The following is a 16,880-nucleotide window of genomic DNA, read 5'->3' on the forward strand; positions in this document are numbered from 1 at the left end:
ACTGTAGATAAATATCTCTAAGTAATTAAGCGTTATAATTCTGTTTTGCTCCAAGTACACCTGTAATACAAGTCCCAGTGAAGAACTTGCCTTTGAACTATAGTACTTAATACTTTGGAAACTTCTTAAGGTTTTTGGGTTGTTTTTTTTTTTTTTAACGACAAAGACACAAAAGTTTGAGAAATTAAAGCAGCATGCCTCCCGTTTACTGGCTGGAGAAACGTCAGTAAAATTTCGACTAAAATTCCAGCAGTACCATCCAGCAAAGCCCAAAACCTTAAAATGCACAGCCTTCGGGGAAGGGGGTGTAAGAGTCACTGTGAGGGCAGGAACCAACTGCTTCCGTGTCCTGTATTTTCTGTTCAAAACCCGTCTACACAGAGGTGCCCAACCATCGTGCACTTTAGAACCATCTGGAGGCGCGCCCGGGGTGGCTCTGGCAGTTAAGCGTCCGGCTTTGGCTCAGGTTGAGATCTCACGGTTCGTGGGTTCGAGCCCCGTGTCGGGATCTGTGCTGACAGCTCAGAGCCTGAAGCCTGCTTCGGATTCTGTGTCTCCCTCTCTGTCTGCCCTTTCCCTGCTTGTACTGTCTGTCTCTCTCTCTCAAAAATAAGTAAACATTTAAAAATTAAAAAAAAAAAAGAGTCACCCAGGGACCTTTGAAAGGACACACAGATGCCGTGAAATCCACGGGGGGCCAGTTAAATTAGAGTCTCAGGGAGAGAGCCCCTGCAGTGGTATTTACAAGCTCCCCAGGGGGCTCTAGGAGCAGCCAGCTCAAGGACCCAATGCTCTGGGGGAGTGGAAGCCCAGACACTGGCTGCAGCTGCTTGACTCTGTCCACCTCCGACACTCGAGGAGTCTCTGGGCGTGGGATTGCACTGGTCTACACTGCCCTTCTCTCTCCCCTGCTGCCGGTCTCAGAAGCATTCACCCTGAGATGCTGCTGCCAGGCCAGAACTGTGCCTGAAAGTGCTGGCCGCAGACCTCACACTGGGCTGCAGACCCTGGGGAATTCTCTAGCAGGGTCACAAGCCACCAAAAAGAGCTGTGCCTTCTGCCAGTGGACAAGTCCCACATTGCAGGGGTGGGGATGGGAGGAACCAAAAGCAAAGGGAGGACCGGGTGTGCTGGTCAGGGGCGGGGCTTTCTCAGATACGTTCTTGACCTTGGAAGGGTGGTCCCTGGACCAGAGAGCCCAATGACAGGAGCCACATGTCCCTTCAGGACAATTAAACGCTCAGGCAAAGCCCGGTGTTTGTGCTATAAAATACCTAACCATGAGAACACAGGGCAGATCTGACTCTATGCCTTCTTTCTCTTCTGCCCATCACCACTGCCACACTGTCTTTTCTAGAACTTGGGCTCTGTCTCCAGGGAAGGAGAGCCCTTCAACGGGCCAAGAGCTTCCTAGGCTCCTGGAACATACACCAGCAGAGCAGTCTGCGGCAGCGAGAGGTGGGGGGACACCCCAGGCCCTTCTGGGACACCTCACATCATGTCACCAGTGAGGGAGCGGGGGCACACACGGACAAACAGCGGGCCGGGCTGGTAACCCTACCCGACTCCTGACACTGCGGCCCCCTCCCGCCCCCTCTGATCTTCCTTACATCCTGGGATTGAATGGCCCTATAAAAATGTCCAGCGAGAAAGACAGATTCAAAAACCCAAGAAACATTATCCTGACGGCAGCCTTTTAACATCCTCTGTCTTCAGGCCCTTCCCCCATCCCCGCCCCCCACTCCCAGCCAGGCAAGAGAATTTATGGGCTGTAAGTCCTGTTTTCCTACATTGATGGAAATGGCTGGCAAACATTTCCACTGGGCCAAACTCCATCCAAGAGTCAAATATCAAGGCACCCAGCTGAGCTCCAGGAGTCAAGGTTTACGAAGCCCATCCATGTGCCCCACGACCGTAAACCATTTTATATTTACTATGACAGGACAGCATTTGAGTTCATAAAAAGATGAGTTTTGTCTGAGTTCGGGGGCCGGCAAGGCCTTCACTTCTTTTTTACAAGGAGACTGTGTGTCAGGAGCGGACACAGAGCCTGAAAAGCCAAATCAGGCAGCTGTTGTTTGCTCATTTTGTTGGAGGAAAGGGGTCGGTGTCAGACCTAAAGGGGCCCTAAGCCAGATCCTGCTGATTCTCGGGGATGCGCTCAAGAGTGGGAACATAGTGACCTGGTCTGAGCACGCTCCAGAGGCAAGGTGGGAGGAAGGCAACCCATTCCTCCTCAACCCCCCAGACCCTACTTCCTCCAGGGATGGATGGACCCCATTTTGAAAGGAAGAAAGTCAGTTATGAACCTCTCCAACCGTCCACGGGAATCCTGGGGCAGGTTAGGGTCACATGTCTCTTCAGGCGGGCAGTGATACCGATGGAAAGGGCGTAAAATCGAAATACAAGGGGTATTTTGAGCATGGGGATAATAAGGGCACCCACCACCTGTTACAGAGAAGGGCAGCGAATTCTCGGCTCTTTCAGGAAACCAAAGGATCTGTTGGCTGGTACCAACGTCAGGATTCACTAACTCACTGAGCATCATTATAAGACCTCAGGTCAGCTGAAGCCCGGGAAACTCGAGTAGGATTTTTGTACATCATTTATTTTTACATCTTTGTTTTTAAGACAGAAAAAGAGACAGAGCGTTAGCCAGGAAGGGTCACAGAGAGAGGGAGACACAAAATCAGAAGCAGGCTCCAAGCTGTGAGCTGTTAGCACAGAGCCCGACGTGGGGCTCAAACCCACGAACCGTGAGATCATGACCTGAGCTGAAGCTGGATGCTTAACCAACTGACCTACCTAAGAGCCTTTTGTACATCATTTTTTTTAATAGGAATCCTGGCAAACTAAGAAAATGTCAGAGATGTCCAGCCATTTCACTGATCCCGTGTGGGGGCTGTGGGGGAGGGGGGACATGCGATTTTCTTCATCTTTATAGCAGCTTGACAGGTTGGAAATTCAGAAGGATCTTTCCAGTTCTGACACCCTCTGCCTCTAGGAATCAGTAAGTGGATGAAGTCCAGAGCGTTTTAGCTCCGCAGAGCATGAGGAAATGTCCTTCCCTGAGGACGTATGTCTGTGATGCTGAACTTGAAGGCTGTTCTCTCTCCTTTTGGCTTGGACATTTCTCCCTAGAGAAGAACACGGCTGGTGCTCCTTCTGTTCTTGAGTCTATGTTTCTCAACTTTTTAAATGCTTTTTCATGAACTGTGAGAGAGCAATGTAAAAATCACAAAATTGCAACTGCTCGAACTCGGGGCTACAGTTCTGGTTTTTCTTAATTCGTTATTGTCAAACGAACGGCCCAATCTTCTTCTACACAAAGAAACATTTGGACACGTCCCATTGACCAAAAAGCTGCATTGCCTTTGCTCTGTAGGAAGTTTAAGAGTTTAGAATTGGTTTCGGAAAGTTTTTAATGTTAGTCCAAGAAAAGCAGTCAGTCCTCCCATCAGCAACACCTCAGGACATGTGTTCACGTTTTGCTTTGTTTTGTTTTTCCCTAAACGCTGATTTTATTCTGCCCATGCACAACAATGGTATTTTTATCCCTTGCTGTAGAAAACACGAGAAGTGGAATGGATTGAGGAAGTCTGAAGGGAGTAAGCCTCTTCTCCAAAGACCCAGGTGCTCTTTGACAGAGACTAACTTTTCTCTAGGAAATCACTCAATCCGAGAATCTTTCCATGTTTGAGTTTAACCCATTTATGTTTATTTTGATAAGTTGCAAATCTCAACTTGTTTTCTACCATCTTATTTGGCTCTTTCTATCGGCTAGGTCTATTTCTCGGCTCCTTCCTTAACTTCTCTTGGATCAATCAAGTTTATTTGTGTTTTGTTCTATTGTCTCTCCAGTCTGCATTTACTCGTATTCTTTTATTCTTTTATGGCTTGGTTGAAATGTGTAGGATAACAGACTTAAGAAAATTGAAAGTTAATGTTGCTATCATTCTTGCCATCCACACATAGACTTTAAAATGCCTTGACACGGCCCCCTCTTCACCACCCCACTTCATCTCTTTATTCCCTTTGTTGATTTTATATTTGTCGCTCATTTAGATGTCCTAGTTTAACCATTTCTTGCCTCAACACTGCTTTTATTACCTCACACTTTCTTTATGAAGTCCATCTTTCTTGCTAAAGGATGTCATCGAGCAGTGTTTTCAGTCAATGCCCGTGTGTAGTTAGCTCTCTATCCAGGTTCTCCGTGCTCCATCCTTTGGAAATCTTTCTAAACGGATCTTAGACCCATGTAGTCTATTCTCTGTGCCTCTAAACTGCCTGTTCTTAGATTCTATCTCCTTACCTCTTCGATAATTTTATTACATCTTTCAGTTATTCCTATTTTTCAGCTCTCTTGTTCTGCTGTTTGGAAAACTTACCAGGTTGATCTCTTATTTATGACCATGTCTTCCTGTTTCACTCCAAAGGCTATCCCATCCACAGAGTTGCTGATTTCAAGTCTACTTTTTATTTCCCATTCTCTCTGGTTCTCTTTCAAATCTTCTTTGTGGGCCCATGAGTTTTCATTGTTAGATTTTACATTTTATTTGACTTCTTTAATAACTTGAGATAAGCATTTCTGTATCTTTCGGATTATTATATTTTTGAAGTCTGTCTTTGGGTTTGCAAGGTCGGTAGTCTCTCCCTCATGGTGGATTTCTGTTCTCAAGTGACTGAAACTGGTAATGGTGCACTTGTCCTCAGTCATGGTTGTTCATTCTGGGGAGGTTATGAAAGCAAAGGAACCAAGTTATGGAAATCACCCAAGCGCACCTGGGTGACTCAGTCAGTTGAGCGTCCGACTCTTGATTTCGGCTCAGGTCATGACCTCATGGTTCGTGGGTTTGAGCCCCACATCGGGCTCTGTACTGACAGTGCAGAAATAGCTTAGGATTCTCTCTCTCCCTTTCTCTCTGCCCCTCCCCTGCTCTTGCTCTCTCTCTCTCTCTCTTTCAAAATAAATACATAAAAAAAATTTTTAAAGAAAAAAAGAAAATCATCCAGAGTAGTTTCAGGTTTTCTTCTGTGACAGATACAGGGTATTAAGGCAGGTACCCATATGTTCATTTCTCAGCTTAGGCTTCCCACACTTCACAGGAAGAATAAACTCAGACCACATGCAAATACACAACTCCTATAGCTGTGCTTTGAATTCCTTGACGGCAAATTTTTCCGTGTCCAGAATCCTAGAGAGAGGGAAAGCTTCCTCAGCACTCTTTTGTCTGAGCTGGGAGGCGACCCATGAGGTCAAAGAGCACGGAGTTCCTCAAAGCATTTGGTTTTAGGGGTGCCTGGGTGGCTCAGTCACTTAAGCGGCTCAGGTCATGATCTCATGGTTTGTGGGTTCGAGCCCCGTATCGGGCTCTGCTGACAGTTAGCTCAGAGCCTTGAGTCTAATTCAGATTCTGTGTTTCCCTCTCTCTCCGACCCTCCCCTGCTTGGGCTATCTCTCTCTGTCTCCCAAAAATAAAAAATAATTTTTTAAAAAGCATTTGGTTTTACGTAGGGGGCACGATTTGGGTGTCCCGGCACCCCCAGACCAAGTCCCAGAACCCCAGCCTTTTTGCCTGCAAGTCCTTTCCCTCCGCACCACCCCACTCCACTTCCCTCCGGTGGCTTACTGCAACCTCAGCATGATGTCCTTTCTTTAAACTTTGACTGGGGCACTTGTTACTGTGGTGGTGGTTAGATTTTATGCAGCATTCCTAGGTGTTTATTGTTTATCGTCAGAGGGAGGCAGGAAGGAGACCCCATCTTTCCCCAGTTCCGTCCACCTGCTCACTGGAAGTGTCTCTGAGATAATGAAAGGTTTTGATGACGAGGTTCTATTTGTGGAGCCTCCCAGGAGCGGAGAGGCAAATGTGCACCCAGCATCTACATGCTTGGCTGTACCACAGCAGAGGTAAGCAACAACAGGGGCCCTGCGAGGGAGACTGCTATGGAATGCCATCAGGGGCCTGAGCACAAAGCCTGATGTCCTGAGAGGATACAAGAATGAATCAGGTGACTCACAGCTCATGTTCCCAAACTGTGCCTTGCCAAGCTCCTGTGATCTGTCTCTCGATAGAACCATCAACGATATTTAAGGTGTTCCATTTTTCACCACTACTGGCTTCTGAAACTTTAACACAGAAGACCAGACTGGAAGTCTAATTCCGATGTAAATTGAATCCGTTGGAAATGAGAGCAGGAGGAAAAGGGTGAAAAAGGAACTTGTGAATCGCACACCCAAAGAATCTCAATGATGTCTCCTGGGGTTCACATTCTGTGCTCTACAAATCTCACGTGGATCTGTAGCCATTCCACACTCCTCCCACCTTCCTGCTCACATCAACTGTGTCCTAGATGGGCAGACTGGAAATTCTATTCTGGGAGTCACCGCTAATCCAGTTTGGACAGTAGCACAGTGGCGAAGACAGCAGTTAGCAAGTTAACCAATGGTTGACCCCACCTCACGAGGTCTTGTAGCTCAAAAGGGATAAAATCTGCCAGAAGTTTTGACTTTCAAATATTCTCAACACATCTGCGAGATCCCAGGCCTTTAGCTTTGCAGGGGTGCAAGTGAAGGAAGGTTCCTAGGATATGGAAGCCAGAAATCAGCAGTTGGTGCTCACATTAGGCAAAGAAGGGTCATCTCCATAACATTTCAATTTCTCTTCCAAATGAGTGGTCAGTTTCTTCTTCAGTATCTAGTACAGAGATCATGTCTTGCTTTTTGTTCCCACATGATAAGAACAAATGATTAGTCCTAAGGCACTTTTTTAAAAAACTAATATAGTATCACATGATAAATAACTTTGGAAAACAAGAAGAGGAAATAATCCCTCATCCATAATTCTACAATGCTAGCTTCTTACTGTATTTCCTTCTAGTCATTTTTTTTGCCTTATGATTTTTATTTCAGTACAGTTGAAATTTTTCATGTATTTATAGGAGTTTTAGGTTCCTAAAATTCCTCTTCCTTTTTTCCTGCCTCCCTCCCTCCTTTTCTTCTTTCCTCCCTTTCTCTTCTGTCTTTTGTTTTTCTTTTCTTTCTCTCTTCTTTCTTCTTCTGTCTTTCTTCTCATCTTCCTGCCTTCCTTCCACTTTCTTTCTTTCCCTTTCTCCCTTTCTCTCTGTCTTTCTTCAATCACAACAACAAGCTAGAGCAAGGTAAAAATTCCTGGTCATTACTTTACAGAGAAGGAAACTGAGACACAGCCATTTGACAGTCATTTGCACAGCATCAGAGAGAGAGACGAGGCATCTGTGGTTATTAAAGCTCTCCTCAGCCGACTGCAGACCCGGGGAGCTCACATTTGCTACTTCAGCCCACACAAACTCATGGGTAGTGAAAGGTGACCCACTGCCGGAACTACAGGGAGAGAGGGGGACAGGTGGTGACGTTGAGAAGTGCTGATGACGAGTCTCATCAGCGTGTGCCTGTCCTGAAGCAATTAAGCCAGTTTCCTTGGGAGCTGGACATCTGTAAGAAGAAAAAAATCCTCTCCCTCATACTCTGTGTGATAGCAAACTGCTATCGATGAACTTCCATCATCATTTAAAACAACAAATTCTGTTTTATAAAAACGCCCTGTGGCCGTATGTTCGTGTTGTATGTTATACAGCTGACGTATTACTTTAGCAAACGCTGGCCTCTGAAGACTGAAGGAAGAAAATCTCCCTCACAGGACATCCAAGATGGCGCCGGTGACCCACATGCCAACTCCAATTTGTCTCAGAGGTTAACTGGCTACTTTCCCTACTTTCCCATGACCTGTGGTGCCTCAGAGGATTCCTAACACCCTAAGGGCTCATGAGAATGGAAGAGAATTCACACTGGACAGCGAATAAAAAATTGGAAAGTTATGTGATAAAACAAGAACAGTCAAATGTTAAGGAGAATGTAGTGGTGAGTAGATGCATGTGCACCTGTATTCTTTCAGCCTTGTTACATATTGAAATGTTTTTGGTAAGAAAATGTTATTTAAAAAAAAACCTTGGGGCGCCTGAGTGGCTCAGTCGGTTAAGCATCTGACTTCGGCTCAGGTCATGATCTCATGGTTTGGGAGTTCGAGCCCCGTGCCGGGCTCTGTGATGACAGCTCAGAGCCTGGAGCCTGCTTCAGATTCTATCTCTCTCTCTGCCTCTACCCCACTCGACTGTCTCTCTGTCTCAAAAATAAATAAACATTAAAATAAAATTAAAAAAAAAAAAGGAAAAAACTAAAAAAAACTAATCGCCCAGAGATGATTAGGGTGATCTTCCTCTGCTAAGGTCATTTCACCTGCCTGATATTCAGATGCACCCTCTTATTTTGCAAGAATATGGGCATGGGGAATCCAACAGCCAAGTGTCTGAGTTTCTACCAGGTGTGGGGCACTGGACCAGAAACCACAGGAATTCTTTTTTAATTCAGCAAAACACACACTCAAGGAACTAACCATCCTGTTAAGGAGACAGGAGACATGAAAAGAGTGAGTTAAAAGGTTATGTATTGAGTTGCAGAAGAGCAGTGACCCCTTTTGCAACTTTAAGACCATGCTTATTTAATAGCCCAATCCCAGTGGGCAGGACGCGATTTTTGTGTGGTCCTGGAGTTCAGGAGATCCTGCAAAAGCAGTACAACCCGTTCCATTAAAGTTTTCCCGCTTACATCTGGATTTTGGTCAAAATATTGAATGCCTATCACCCTGCTCATGCGGACCTCCTAATTGCCAAACCTGTTCGATCTTGACTGTTCTGCGTTCTCCAGGCCTCCTGCCTGTCTACAGGGAAGATGAAGACCGTCCTGGGCTCCACAGCCTTACAGTGACCTCCATTTCATCTGACCTCTCTTGGATGCATTTTAAAATATCCTTCTGTGGCCCAATGGCGCCAACTAAGGCTTCTTACAAGGCCTCCTGCTCCCCACCTCTTAGAAGTACAACCCATCCCCGGTTTGTCCCCAGTGATATGGTCCAACACATCACTCCAGGTCGGCCCTGCACTCTTACCCCTCTGGCTGATGAAGGTTCCACCCGGAACTCACCCTCTGACCTCTCCGTGACTCCAGTACCACAACTTTGCACCCATGCCCACTCACCTTTACCTCCTGTCATAAAATTATGATGAACATTTGGGAAGAGTCCCTTTGGTTTAAGTTTATTTACCTATTTTGAGAGAGAAAGCACACGCAGGGAAGGGGCAGAGAGAGAGGGAGACAGAATCCCAAGCAGGCCCCACACCATCAGCACAGCGCCTGACATGGGGCTCGAACCCATGAACCTGGAGATCATGACCTAAGCCGAGATCAACAGTAGGGACGCTTAACTGATGGTGCCTTCTGGGTGCCCCAGGAAAGGTCACTTTTAATTCCTTGTTATTCTCCCAAACCAATCAGGCACCAAAGTGTGACGACTCAGCCCCTGCAGGTGTCTTCCTGCTTTGAGTCTGTCTCTTCACTACCTGTCACTCAAATGACAAAAGGTTCCCTGGTTCTCACCCCTCACTCAATACCCCCTCAGTTAATTCAATCTATCCCCGGGGCCTCATCTGTCTTCCGAAAATACCAAAGGGCACAAGGCATTTCCCTGCTCGAAACTTTCCCTACTTCCACAGAAGAGAATTTCCAAGCATTTCAAGGGACTTTCAAGGCCCCCCACCATGAAGTTCTAACTTGCTTTCTCATCACACCTCATAATCCTCTAAAACATCGCTCAGTTAAGTGAATCCTCTTGATTCCACGCTGCGACGGCTCCCAAGTATGACCCCCTTCCCCACTTCGCCATTGGCCCTACCTGGGATTCTTCCCGTTGTGTCCCTGTGTATCTAACTTCTATCCACTTTTAGAGTTTACTGATTTTTGAGAGAGAGAAAGCATGAGTGGGGGAGGAGCAGAAAGAGAGGGAGAGACAGGATCCGAAGTGGGCTCTGCACTGACATGAGAGAGACTGACGCAGGGCTTGAACTCACCAACCCTGAGATGATGACCTGAGCCAAAGTCAGATGCTCAACCAACTGAGCCACCGAAGTACTGCCCCCCCACATCCATTTTTAATGACCCATCTCCTCCAGGAGGCTTTACTTCAATGCCCTGCCACAAAAAACCTCTCCTGCTCTCTTAGCTCAGAAACTCTGATACTTGCCATTTGTTCCCTCTCACAGGGCATTGCATGCCCCATCCTACACAGAGTTTCTTTCTTGATTTCTCCACTGAATTCCAAGCTCCTTCGCAAATGGAGAGAAAGTATCATTTAGAGGCTCAAGACAGTTGGGTCATGAGGCTCAAGGTCAGAAAGGAATGCAACTCCCAGCCTTCGTTCTGAATCCATACTCTGCCAAATTCGAGAGACGTCGTAAACAGAACTGCAGGGCTCAGATAAACGCAAGGTGCGCTCTGAAGACGGAACCACAGAGGCACACAAAGAAGTCTGTATTCAGTGGGTTCCTAGCTCCAATCGGGAAGCTCTTGCTCTCTCTCCTCTTTCTCCCCTAATTATGGTGACTGTGTCAGAGGAAAAAAGTGGGAAAACCATTCTTATTACCCTTCAACTCCCTCTACTGTGGCGTACAGCTGATTGCATGGGTGTTCGGAGATTTCAGTTCCTTTTCCGTTTGCCTAAGCAATTCATAGACAGTGCAACACCAGGCCAGGAGTTAGCAAGGAGTCTGCCAAGATACGAGAAAAACTGTACTGGTAAAGAGTGAGCTGGAGGGCACCTGGCTGGCTCTGTCGGTTAAGCGTCCAACTTCAGCTCAAGTCATGAGCTCAGGGTTCGAGGGTTCGAGCCCAGAGTCTAGTTCTGTGCTGACAGCTCAGAGCCTGGAGCCTGCTTTGGATTCTGTGTTTCCCTCTCCCTATCCCTCTCTCTCTCTCTCTCTCTCCCTCCCCTACTTATGCTATCTCTATCAAAAATAAATACATTAAAAAATTTTAAAAAAATGAGTTGGAAAATGGACTAATTGTTAGACTTGCTACCAACACACCAGCAGATTAACCTTCATTCCCAGCTTCAATGATGAATAGAAAACAGAGGCCTCAGGTAGATTAGGAGGGACTAGAAAACTTCCCCAGGGCAATGCCATGGAAAAGCTCTGCTCTGCTGTGAATGAGATGATCATAGAAAGGTATTCCAAGAAGCAGATAAAGGCCTTTGCACTTAAAGGATGGTCCCTGACCATCCTTAAATGAGAACTTGTAGAAATGCAAAGTCAGAGGCCTCACTGTATTAGTTTCAGGTTGCTTCGGAAACTAGAAACTCTTTAACAGTATCAATACTTCCAGCCTGAGCACAGACCATCTTTCACTTAGTTGTGTCTTCTTCAATTTCTTTCATCAAAACAATCTGTGCTTTCTTTTTTTTTTTTGTATTTATTTAATATATTCATCATAAGGGCGCAACCAGAGACTTAATTTAAAAAACAGAAACAAAACAAAAATGACACCACAGTTTAAAATACAGAGTCCTAGGCAGAAACGAAGGAAAAGACAGACCATCTAAAAAGAAAATAAAAAGACAACACAAGGAGGAGGCTAGACAGTCAAGGTTCTTGGCTGGAGACCTGCTTTGAGTAGGTTTCTTGCAGATACTTCTTAAATGCTGTGGGGTTTTTCCAGAGCTCAGCGGCATGCGTGTCCAAAGGGCTATCGATGTTAGGTTCTCCTAGCAGGCTCTGGATGGACAGCAGGATGGTCCTGACGTCATACAGGGCAGACCACTTGTCCTTCAGGATGTCCAGGCAGATGTTCCCCTGGGTGTCCACGTTGGGGTGGTAGCAGGGCGTGAGGAACTGGACAGTGGGCGCGTTGTAAGGGTGGCCGCTGGGGAACTCCAGGGAGAGCTTATACCTCAGGTCCTCGGACACTGTGCCAGCTGCTCCATGGATGGTCCCCACCCATTTGAAAAGGTTGTCTGATTCAGGGAAGGCAGAAATTCCTTTGTCACCAGACATCATAAGGGCCATCAGCTCCTGCCTCTTGCCCACAGGGCCCCGGGCGGCGCCCCCGCTGGGCTGGGCTCCTTTGCGGGTGGCGGCTGGGTTGCGGTTCTGGGAAGCCATCCGGGCGGCGCGGGCAAGGAGACAGGAACCAGGAGAGCACAACTGCAACTGCCAACAATCTGTGCTTTCGTGGCTCCCTCTAGGAAATTCTGACGCCCACTTAGATGTGGGAAGAACAGCTTCCCGAATGGTGCTGGTGTTGTATGAGGAATGACCACGGAGCAGATAACTCTCAAACTCAGTGATTTCGCATAACAGACGCTGATGGTCTCTCACGGTTTCTGAAGGTCCGGAGGTCAGGGTTATGCAAGATGGCGGCCGAGTTATCAGCTGAGGCTGCGGTCACATGGAGACCGCCCGTGGCGACCGGGCAGGAGGCTGCAGTTCCGCACCGCACGGGCTTCTCTAAAGGGCTACCCGCAAAACGTGGCAGCTAACTCCTCACGTCAGGTCATCTAGACAAAGACACCCAACCTGGGAAGCACAATCTCTCCATAAATGAACTCTGAGAAGCAGCATTGATCGCTTCAGCCATTGATGTTAGAAGTGAGTCACTGGGCTCAGCCCACTCTCAAAGGAGAAAGATTAAGCTCCACCTCTTGAGGGAAGGAACATCAAAGAACCTGTAGACTTATCTTCAAAACCACCACAGTTGTGTTGGGGGCGTCCAAAACCCGTCACTTTGTTGGACATTATTTTGCAAACAAAAAAACTCGGTCACAGGAAAGGCAAGTTTAAGTTCACTAATCAATGACAAAGCCAGGACTAGGTCCCGGGTCGTTCAACTACAAAGTGGTGGGTTTGTTTTTAATATCTTTTTTTGAGAGAAAGAAAGCAGGGGAGGGGCAGAGAGACAGAGGGGACAGAGGGTCTGAAGCAGGTTCCATGCTGACGACAGAGAGCCCCACACAGGGCTCGACTTACAAACCCATGACATTGTGACTGAGCTGAAGTCGGACCGTTAACCAACTGAGCCACCCAGGCGCCCCCTAAAGTGTTTTTCTACCAGTTAGTGTGACTGCCATTTGCATCAAGTTCGGCCACAAACTAATTCAACTCTTACATCATAAGGATCGCAGAAATACTGATAGCAGCTTTTGCAAATATATTTTTTGTACACACACACACACTCTCTCTCTCTCTCTCTCTCTCTCTCTCTCTCCTCAGAATGGCTGTTAATCTAGAATCCAATCAAATGTACTCTCCCATACCACCTACAGGGGTATTTGGTAAAATTCTTCTCAAAGGTAATACTGTAGTCTCTACCAAAACCCTTAAAAAATGTGTCTATGGCGGGGCTCCTGGAGAGCTCTGTCCGTGGAGAGCCTCACTCTTGATTTTAGCTCAGCTCACGATCTCACGGTTTAGGACTTCCAGCCCCAAGTCTGACTCCAAGCTGCCAATGCAGAGCTTGCTTGGAACTGTCTCTCTCCCTCTCTCCCCACCCTTCCCCAGCTCAGGCTTGTGCTCTCTCTCTCTCAAAAATATATAAACATTTTTTAAAAAAGGAACAAAATTTATATGCCATTTACCCCACACTTTTCTTCCCAGTAACGATCTTAAGGAAATACCCACAGGTAAGCATTCAAGATTTAGTTAGGAGGCATCTACCACAATTTTGTCTGTTACAGAGGATGTCCGAGTTAGACACTGAACAGTTAGCTGTGCTGAAAGTGTGACTTCCGGTGCATCCAGACAGCAGAATTCATGCAACAGTAAAAAAAAAAAATCTTTAGAATCTTTTTAAAAGTCAGGAGTTTCCACAGTGATCTTTAGAGAGCTATGCCTTCCTCACACAACACCCTAATTCAGTCTGGGCCCCTTGGTCTCTCCTCTTACTTAGATCTAGTACAGTACAGTGCCTGGCACAGGTGAGGACTTGAAAATAGCTAATGAATGAAAAAAATTAACAAATAAATAACATAGCTAACGAGTTAAGTGAGTGAATGGCAATCAGATTTGCAGAGTATCACCAACAATGTCTTACTCTAAAGAGAGGAATTATAAACACCACATCAACACACATAATTATTTATTTGCAAGCATAGCAATGATGTGACTTGACTTTACTTCATGTCTTAAAAAAGAGAGATTGATGGGTTCGAGCCCAGCGTCAAGCTCTGTGCGGACAGCTCAGAACCTGGAGCCTGTCTTCAGATTCTGTTGTCTCCCCCTCTCTCTGCCCCTCCCCTGCTCATGCTCTCTCTCTCTCTCTCTCTCTCTCTCTCTCTCAAAAATAGATTAAAAACAAAAACATTTAAAAAGATTGATTTTCCATGATCACGGCAGCCAAATGTGCCATTTACATCAAGTCACAAAGTATAGGAGCTGTCTGAGGTCTAACCACCTAGAAAAGTCTTTCCTTATTAGAAAAGCTAAAGACTTTCTGATCATACCACATGAATTACATGCTTCAAAATACCCAGATGCCAACTATGCGAATTTTTTATAAATATAAATGAAAACATTTGTATAACTGAACACCTTTTTCCACTGAAATGAAATTCTGTTGTTTTAGATTCATAGACACATAGGAATCTTACCACACTTAAAAAAAATTTTTTTTAATTTATTTTTGAGAGAAAGACAGTGTGAGCAGGGGAGGGTCAGAGAGAGAGGGAGACACAGAATCCAAAGCAGCCTCCAGGCTCTGAGCTGTCAGCCCAGATGCTGGGCTTGAACTCACCAACTATGAGATAATGACCTGAGCCAAAGTTGGACGCTTAATTGACTGATCCACCCAGGCGCTCCTATTTTGGGAATCAGTTTAGCAAAATGTATCAAAGATTCATAACCCTTGACCTTTGGATCTTATTTCTGGGAGCACATGCTAAACAACTTATACTCAATATAAGAAAGAGCATTAGGAACAAAGGTATCCATCAAAGGGCTATTTGCAGTAGTCCTACCTTATGTTACGTTCCTAAAGGGAATTAAAAGTCATGGCAGAATTTTTAAAAGGACTCACTGTATAGCTAGGAAATGTTCACACTATCATCTAAATGATGAAACCTTAAGAAGTTATACAGACGCCCTAAACCTAATTAGGCAAACTATTTTTTTTACAAAATACATGATGAGGAGCAAAATGTCTGGGAGTAAATACATCAGATTGGTTACAAGAGTAGTCTTTCCTTGGTTTGCTACATTTTCTGCCATGGGTAAGCACACCCCGTCCGTGGGGCTCTGCGTTCCGGACTCCTGCATTCCTCAGATCTCTGCACTTTATAAAACCAAGGATTTATGGGGATAATGGAGGGAAGGCATTATACGCCCAACTTTATCGGTGCAACATAGGAACCCAGTAACAGCGGTAGCACCGATTTACACGCTTAAAGGGTTAAGAAATTCATCCATATTACAATAAATATGACACTTGACCTTGAAAAAGCCCTAAAGTTTGCTTGGGGAAGTGGCCATTGGAGGATTGCAGCCAGCAAGGTACTTTGAAGAGGAAGCAGGAGGGTGATCTGAAATGGGACGTAAAGTTGCACACCACCCCTGGGGGGGGAGGTGACTCATAGCTCACAGTGACCTCAGGTAGCTGGCGCATATAAACAAATACAATTATATTACACTAACAACAGTCTCTTAATACATTAAGTCCGCTGGGACACATTCATGCTTTCAAAACAAGCATGACAGAACTTGACCGTAGTCTCTTTCTAACAAGTATATAAACTTTAATAGGACCTAATGAAATATTTGTAAAATATTTGTTTACACACTTTACACGGTCTCAAACCACCAAGTCCCATAAGTGAAGACCACGTAGATGTAAATCTGCACGGCATCCAGTAGGCAGAGGAAGCAATGGACGGACTAAATAGTTTTGCTTTTCAAAGAAGTCATGTTATATCAGTGTTTTGAAGACATCTCTCAGAAACACTGTTGAGGATTAAAATAGCTATGAAGTGTTTTAATAAACTTTGGTCTATCAGATAAGATTTGGACTAGATGACCCGGAGGTCATTTCCAATGCTAATGATGAGATTTTATGATACGCTGATGTTTTTCTTTCTTAAATAACAAGGTATTTATTTTTGGATGAGAATAAACAACCTCATGTCCCAAAGGGTTGAGACCTAGTCCAGGTTCCATAAATTCCAAACAGGAATTGAATACAATAACAGTACATCTGATTGCGCCATTCTGAGCCTAAATATTTCACATTTTGCAAAAAAGATGTTTAGAATACATTTTATGTTTTGTTGGCAAAGCATCTTAAACAACCGCAAATATGTGAAACATCTCTTCTCTCTGTCATCTTTACATGAACATATACTGTGAAATAGTCCAAATTACTTTTTCTGATTATAGAAGACACTGATTTCCTTTGCAGTCTAACCATCTCAGTGCCTACAGAATAGAACCCACAGACTCCATCCTTTTTTACTTCCTAAATGTCACCAAACAACAGCATCAAGTTTTCCTCTGATTTTAAAATCACCTTGACTTAAGCACACACACAAAAAGGCCTTTCCTGGGGAACAGCTTGTCCGACTAGACACTTCCTTTTTTTCTGATGGATGTTATAAAAGGGGAAACGACTCATTTGGCAAAGTATAGTACATCATTACTCAAATCTGAGTTCAATAGTTCAGATTTTTAGAGGCCTTGGGGAGGAAGAAAAAGAACTTTCTGTTTTCAAGGAAAATGATTTTGCCCAAGCCCTCACCACTGAGCTAACATATTCTACAAAACTCTGATGAGCATACAGAAGTCAGACGTTCAGATCGATATACTAAAATTCCTTACACATCTAATTACTTTTCAATTTTTAAGGACTTCTTGTTTCGAAGGGCAATGACCTCCTCCAAACCTTCCAAAAGATGCTGGCATATTATGGTAACGGGTATACATAACTCACATGTTCAAGCCAATATACTAAGAGAATTGTCTAAATGAAC

At 45.1% G+C, this 16,880-nt stretch overlaps 2 protein-coding genes across 4 annotated transcripts in view; both read right to left on the reverse strand.

Moving 5' to 3' along the window:
• The window catches only part of HS3ST3A1 (heparan sulfate-glucosamine 3-sulfotransferase 3A1), a gene marked incomplete at its 5' end in the record, with an annotated part of 103,395 nt that overhangs the window by 68,442 nt on the left and 18,073 nt on the right, over positions 1-16,880 (reverse strand). The gene's annotated exons all lie outside the window — the stretch shown is intronic.
• On the reverse strand, positions 11,402-12,030 carry LOC115282837 (ubiquitin-conjugating enzyme E2 C). 3 transcript variants are annotated; one of them, XM_029929038.1, is made up of 2 exons: positions 11,916-12,030; positions 11,402-11,834 (listed from the first exon to the last, which is right to left on the reverse strand). In XM_029929038.1, exons 1-2 carry the CDS (start codon positions 12,028-12,030, stop codon positions 11,512-11,514), a joined length of 438 nt encoding a protein of 145 aa, XP_029784898.1. In that variant the 3' UTR covers positions 11,402-11,511. The 3 variants fall into 3 exon arrangements, with proteins under 3 accessions (XP_029784898.1, XP_029784896.1, XP_029784895.1); XM_029929036.1 differs by having other exon boundaries at positions 11,402-11,694; positions 11,767-12,030; XM_029929035.1 differs by having other exon boundaries at positions 11,402-12,030.

The sequence above is a fragment of the Suricata suricatta genome, chromosome 17, assembly GCF_006229205.1.
Source record: "Suricata suricatta isolate VVHF042 chromosome 17, meerkat_22Aug2017_6uvM2_HiC, whole genome shotgun sequence".
Lineage (NCBI taxonomy): Eukaryota > Metazoa > Chordata > Mammalia > Carnivora > Herpestidae > Suricata > Suricata suricatta.